At 52.2% G+C, this 7,108-nt stretch overlaps 1 protein-coding gene across 1 annotated transcript; it reads left to right on the top strand.

Moving 5' to 3' along the window:
- The first annotated feature begins 1,674 nt into the window (after positions 1-1,674).
- Positions 1,675-7,108, top strand: LOC121155705 (serine protease 40-like). The gene is made up of 5 exons (XM_040979165.1): positions 1,675-1,807; positions 2,277-2,468; positions 3,600-3,874; positions 4,851-5,000; positions 6,797-7,108. Exons 1-5 carry the CDS (start codon positions 1,675-1,677, stop codon positions 7,106-7,108), a joined length of 1,062 nt encoding a protein of 353 aa, XP_040835099.1.

The following is a 7,108-nucleotide window of genomic DNA, read 5'->3' as shown; positions in this document are numbered from 1 at the left end:
ACCTGGCTTTTGTGTACAACTGCACTCCTCGCTTTAGTCCAATGCCAGTGCACAAACTGGGAGGCAGTGGTGCTGGCTAGACACTGGATCCCCACCAGCCATGTGGAAGTCCCTGTTTTTTTTTTTTTTTTTTTTTTTTTTTTTCTGTTCTCGATCTAGTCCTGGCCAATGTAGGTGTTTGAGGATAAATAAGTTTATGGGAGCCACCCCACTAAATGAAGGCATACATGTGTGTGTGAGAGAGAAAGAGAGCGAGAGATACAGAGTGAAGTTATGGTTTAAGAAAGGGTTATTATTTTTAGCAAGTGTGACTTGGTGGTACAAGTCCTTTGGTATGGGACATCCTACTGTGAGCTCCACAGGAGTAAACTGTGATGGGATGAGAGGACCTGCAGGAAAAAAGACCCAAATTGGCTCTGGAAATTGAGAGTGGCCTCCAAAAAGCAAATGGGCATCCCAGTCATACCACTGCCAGAAATGGAATTTTGTCCATGAGCCTCGACAGGCAACTAACCAAGCCAGGCCAGCCTCCCACACCTGAATATTGTGCGATAATAAACTTCTTTGTGCAGGAAGCCGGCTGCTAGCAATACTCTGATGATAACATGAGCGGGTGCAACTTAGCACAGAAAAGGCAGGCTGGTCAGGAACACTGGGCTCAGAGGGACTCCTTGCTTCCTCTCAAGGCTTTAAAAACCAATGGCATATTTTGCCCAAGTGAGGTAGAGAATCAGAGTAGGAGCAACTTCTTTTCATGTCGCATTGCCCCTTCTTTGTGTTAAAAAACAAACAAACAAAAAAACCCTATACCTGTTATCTTCCAATTGCTTCTGCTTTCCTATCCATGAAGTGGGAAGAACTGGGCAGTCAGGAGTCTCATCCACGCCTGGCCCAGAACACAGCAAGACTGCACCACGGAGAAGATGAACTTCCCACATCTGGGTTTGGAGTGGTGAGGCAGCTGAGGAGACACACGTTTTGGATGCGGAAAGGACCTGAGCCACTGGAGACTAGAGGACCAGCTGGAGTGGGCAAGATCTGGAACCACTGCCAGCGATACAGCTACGGCCTAGTCCCATGGAGAGTGTGCAGGTCTCTCCCTGGGTGAGTGAGAAATGCCAAATGGCCCGGGGGTAGGGTTGAGGGAGGGTCAGTACGTGAGGTTTGACCGTGACCCAGCCCAAGCTAGCTAAGTCGCTGCTGCCATTGAGTGAATGGGCCCAGGGAAATAAACAGAAAACATCCGAGATGAGATAAGCATTGGCTGACCCAGCACCTGCCACAGCTGCCCCAACTCCCCTCTTCTGCTACGCCAGATCCCTCCCCCATCAAACACCAACCTGGGAACCTTGGAGCCAGGAATCCCTGAGACCTACCGCCCACCAGCAGGGTCTCCAGGCACACTTGCCTCTTCATGGCTGGCGACCTTCTCCGGCTCCTCTTAGGTGCTCCAACCTCCGCAACCTGTAGTTGACCACCAGCATGTTGACCCCGCGCATCAGACACCCTGCCTCTGCCATCAGCATTGGGATCTCCCTGGTTCCTTCTGACCTGTGTCCCTCGAGGTGCTGGGGTGCTCAGAACAACCACAGATGGAAGCGGTTTCTTCGCGATCCACGGTTGGTCGCGAGCTCACTATCCACTCCGGTGCGGAAGCACAAGCGGACAGGCGGGATGGGGGGCAGCAGGAAGGGGCGCTCAGGGCTGGGCTGGCAAGGGGCCTGCGCATTGGCTGCCCTCCTGCTCTGGCTGCGCCTCCCACCGCTGAGCGCCCAGACCACGCCATCCAATCAAAACCTGGCTGAAGGTGAGTGGACAGGGGCGGCCATGGAAGGAGGGCTATAGGGGTCCCCTTCGCCTCTCCTGCTTCCTGCGTTTGCCACCTGTGTCTGAACATCAACCTGGAGAACCCGAGCCCGGCCAAGTGTCAATCTAGGCTCGCTGAGGACTAACTACATGGAGGGTGGGAAAGAAGCTGGCCAAAGAGGACTTGGTCTAATCTTTCTCTGCTCCTCCTACTACTTCCAGCACTACCCTGCCCCTGAGTACCCTTCCCAGTCAGATCTAAAAACTCAAGCCAAAAGCTGAAGTTTTTATTCTACCATCCACCACCCTCGTCCCAACCTCCTCTTCATCAGACAGGTGGCTCTATAGGACTGATGACGCAGGGTGGACCACAATGATATCCCTGCTTGAAAACCATCCGTTCCTACCTTGCACATAAGGGCTGGTGTCTGGGAAGCAGGCACCTCATGGCTCACATTGTCCTTCCACAGTATGCGGGAAGACTGGAAAAACTGGGAGAATCTACGGAGGTACGAGGGCAGAGCCAGAACGGTGGCCATGGCAGGCCAGTCTGCTTCTAAATGGCCAACACGTCTGTGGAGCCTCCCTCATCGCCAGCAACTGGGTGGTATCTGCAGCTCACTGTTTCCAAAGGTGCATTTCCTCACCCCAGACCAGCAACTGTTGGGAAGGGTGGCAGGAAGCCAGGGATGGCAGGTTCCGCAGCCTTGTCCTTGGAGACTGGCTTTGGGATTTAGTGCTGCTAATAGGCATTCTGGTACTGCCCACCTTGGCCCCAGAGGTTCCTAGCTGAATGCCATCCCTGCACATCATCTGATGCCCATGTCTGTGTCACATCTCACCCATCATCTGATTCACTGTAGCTTTCATTATCCTTGCTAGAATACCCACTTGGCTCTCTAAGTGGTTTCATTTCAGTCCGCTCTGTCTTCTATGAATGCTAGGAATAAACCCTGCTCCTTTTAGGATGCACTTTAGTGTCTGCACCCTTCCCAGCAGGAAGATGATAGTGGGCCTCTGTGACTTCTGGTGGCAATGAACCTGATCACACACAAACCTTCGTTTTCCGGCAGGAAGTCACAGTGCCAGTTCTAGGAGATCACCTCCAAGGACAGAGAGCAGGCTCATAGGGACAAGGCATCTTGCTTGCTCCAGAGCTGGGTTAGAGACCACCAGGTCCTGTCATCTCACACTCCTACATCCACCTCTGACATCTGCCACAACACAAGCTTCCTGAGTCTACACAGCTGAGCAGCAGCAGGCTTTTCCTGCTCCTCCTGCAGAATTCCATATCTAGGAACACAACTGGGCATCATGACCTTGTCAGTCCAGAATGGGGGTTGAAGCCAGCAGCCTGTGACCTGGGGCGGATGGCAAGGAGACCAGCTCAGTCCTCATGTGTATCCAGGGCTTCCTGTGTGCCTAGAGTGGGAAGCCCATCAGCCTCCAACATGGGAAACAATAACATCAAGCCTGGATGGCTTTTAGACACTATGTTGGGTCCATGCATTCATTCAGTACCCACCCATGCCCGGCACCATGGAAGGCTGACTATGGGAGTAGAGGGTGGGCGTGGAGACACAAGATGCTCCTTGAAGCTTCTCGTTCCATCAGGAAAGGCAGTTACAGAAACTGCCCTTACAGGACATATATCCAATCCAAGGGAGAAAGGAGACACACCTAGACTTGGGGGCCGGGCCCTTGCTGTGGGGAGGGAAGACAGTAAAGGTATTGCACATGGGTAGCCCAAGACTCAGAGGAGCACCCTGTATACAGGTCTAAAAATCCAAAAGACTACCACATCCTGCTGGGGTACAACCAGCTCAGCAAGCCCACCAACTTCAGCCGGAAGATGTCCGTCAGTAAGGTCTTCGTCCACCCAGAGTATGACAAGAGGCACCGCTTCGGGAGCGACATCGCCTTGTTGCAGCTGCACCGGCAGGCAGCCTTCAACTCGCACATCCTCCCTGCCTGCGTCCCAGAGGCCAACCTACATCTCTATGTTGATACTGCCTGCTGGATCAGTGGCTGGGGGATGATCACTGAGGATGGTGAGCAGCCCAAGGCGGTGAGCAGAGAGGGAGTTCCTGCTGTGACAGCCAGCTCTGTCCAGGGTTCCAGCTTCCCCAGCCATGACAGGTGCCTGGAGACCATGAGGAAATTACAGCAACCCAGACAGCTGCCTTATGGCCCATGCCATCAACCTGTGGCAGTTCCCTCCCTTTCATTCACATCTTCCTGCTCTGTACACATGCTGGGTTGATGATGCTGCATCCTTGGCCTCTACAGCAGAATACTCAGAAAAAAAAAAGTTGTTGCATGCCAGACATGTATAAATATTTGTGTGTCCTTTCTACCTTGGTAATGTGGTGGCGTTTTATTAGGTATAGAGAGCTTGGACAAGACAAGGGAGGATGGGCATAGGCTATGCTCCAAGTGGGGTCACGGATGGAGAAGCCACCTGGGCAGGGAGCAGCTGACAGCAGGCAGAGACTTGACCTTCAGTTGTCCCTCTCTGTCTCCTCTCCCTACCTTGGCCAAGATTGTGACCCTGCACCCAGGTCTGGGCTCTGACGACTGTGAAGCCTGCCCACAGCAGAGCCTGTGCAAGAAAGAGCTGTCGTTGTCACTCTGTGCTCCTCAGAAGGGATCCATATCAATCCACAGGCCACCTGTTTCTAACAGGGCCAGTCACACCTGTCATCTTACCAAGCCTACCTGGCACCTGTCAGCCCTGTCACTGCTACAGCCAGCCCAGGTCACCCAGTGTCCTACGCCTCCTCTTCCTCATCCCCTTCCCATTTCCATTACTTTGTGGTCACCCTGACTTCTGTCCCCATCACTCCTGTGGCCCGCCCTTCATCCTGGTAGCCCCATCATCTCTTCTCCTGGGCCCAGAACATTTTCAGAGAAGCCTTCTGTGGCTCTGTGTGCTGTAGTGGGCACCTCCCACTGGCATGCAGGCATCAGAGCTGAGAGGCAGGGCTCCAGCTGCTCTCACACCTGTGCCTTTTCCTGCAGCTTTTCTACCCCATCCCTTCCAGTTGCAGCAGGCCAAGATCTTCACCATGGAAAACCAAATGTGTAGTTCGTTTTTCCCACCTCCACCGAATGCCGACCCCTCTGACATTGTGACAGTCCAGGAAGAGATGATTTGTGCTGCAGACTTCCGGAATCCCCCGTCCATCTGCAGAGTAAGTGAGCTGGCTCAGGGTCCTGGCAGGGTTGAACATGCCTCATACCCCGGGCCATGCCCCTACTCCAGGCACTTCCCTTCCCTCTCCATCCCCTCTGCACCCTGTGATGCTCATCCTAAGCACACTCTTGGGGGAAATGTCAAGACTCCGAGGTTGAAATCCCTTTAAGAGCATCTGTTCATTGCACCCAGTGTCATCCTTGTTTATTTAGAAAAAGGCTGTTGACAACGTGGCATAGGCATAGAGTCACGTGAATTCTGATGCGCTCTTTTTAGGGGAATGTTAGGATGTTCAGGAACACAGCATCTAGAGGGACTGCTCATGCTCGCATCTTTTTGGTTACGCCCTGCTGAAGCCCTGCCCAGGTTTCAGAAGCTCCGTGCCCAGTGCTTTGCAAATAGTCCTGCCATGAGCATCCTGTAAATATGTGTGTGTGTGTGTGTGTGTGTGTGTGTGTGTGTGTGTGTGTGTGTGTGTGTGTGTTAGTTCACAGGCATTCCTGTTGGGGTCGTGGTCATGTTGACTGCAATTTCATGCTGTGGAATGTTCACCTGTTCATCTCTCATGTACCACCCAGGCAACCCCTCAGCTCAATCGTGCCAATTTGTAGTCCCACTGTCAGTGAGAGAGACTTCAGAGTGTCCTGTGTGTCCTCTGCTACCCTCAGCTCACAAATCCACAGTTTTTACTGGAGCCACTGTGTGTGGCTTCTAGCGTGTGTTCCTCCGGTGACTGGCGAGGATGAACACCTTGTCACGTGTTTATTGCCTTTTCTGGAAAGTGTCCACGTGCAGGGTTTTGTTTCCAACCATGGGCCTGTGTCTGTTCTGCGTGCAATCTTTTTTATGTGTGGGCATCAGCTTTAATTTTTATTTTTAGTATTATTATTGTTTTCCTTGATACAGTTTTGTCAGTATAAGCTTCTGTCCTCCCCCTCCTCATTCCTCATTTTCTCTCCCCACTCTCCCCTCCCACCATTTTGCCCCGTATTATCACAGTAGTGCAGTCCTTTAGAAACAGTTACAAGTTTAACATTGTGCTATCTAAGCATATCACGGCATTGTAGGTATAGACAAAGGTTGAAAATCTAATATCCTAGTGTCCAGATATATTTAACTGTTTCATGGGAAGGAGTCCTTTTATGTGAGAGTAGAGATGCCTATTGCAACATATCTTCATTTCCTGGTATGCTAGTCTCCATTATACAATTTCTGCATGGAATCACAAGAGCTCTGTATTTGATTGTGACTGTGAGCTCATTGATGGACACGGATATATGGCTGTCTGCTTCCTGCTCTGTGTTACCTTTTGGTTTTGTGGTGGAGAAGTGCTGGCAAATTTATTACCAGTGACAGTGCTGGGCAGTGGATTTCATGCAAAGTCACAAGGCAAGTATGCGAGCCGGCCACCCACCTGGCCACAATGTGGGGTCCCAGGTCTTGTCTTCTTCCCCAATGGGGGAGGGCGGTGAGGGATGGAGAGCAGCGCTGTTGCTTCCTGGGGCTCCCCTCTGTGTCCCCGTAGGTGGCAAGTTTCTCCTCAGCAGCTCTCTGTACCATGGGACTCTCAGGGCCTGACTCATATTTTAAAGAAGAGGTCTGTGTATGTCAGGAGTTTTTTGTTTTGTTTTGTTTTGTTTTGTTTTTTGTCGTTGTTCCCGCCAGCTGGTCTGCATGCACACCAACCTGGACAAAGGAAACATGTAGCCCGCACACCAACCCAGAGTAGGATGGAAATTCCTAAGGTCGCTCATCGCTGCTTCTACCCCTACTAACCCTGTTTTCTCTGCCCAGGGAGATTCAGGGGGTCCTCTGGTCTGCTTCCTGAACAACTCCTGGTTCTTGGTGGGAGCAACGAGCTGGAGTGCTCCATGCTTTCCACCCATCATGCCCAGCGTCTTCACCAGGATCTCCTACTTCTCCAACTGGATCAAATCCACCCAGGCGGCCACGCCCAACGCTGACCTTGCCACCGCCCCTCCTGAAGAAAAGGCCCCCGCATTGACTACCATGGGTGGCAAGGGCACCATCCTCAGGCCAAGAGTCTTCCTGGTGTTGCTGTCACCTGCAACCCTGCTGCTGCTGCTTCTCCTCCAGAGCCTGTGA

The sequence above is a fragment of the Ochotona curzoniae genome, unplaced genomic scaffold (assembly GCF_017591425.1).
Source record: "Ochotona curzoniae isolate NIBS_2020 unplaced genomic scaffold, NIBS_Ocur_1.0 contig_3037, whole genome shotgun sequence".
NCBI classification, from domain to species: domain Eukaryota; kingdom Metazoa; phylum Chordata; class Mammalia; order Lagomorpha; family Ochotonidae; genus Ochotona; species Ochotona curzoniae.
Note: the sequence above shows the minus strand (reverse complement) of the source record. Positions and strands in the feature narration are given on the sequence as shown.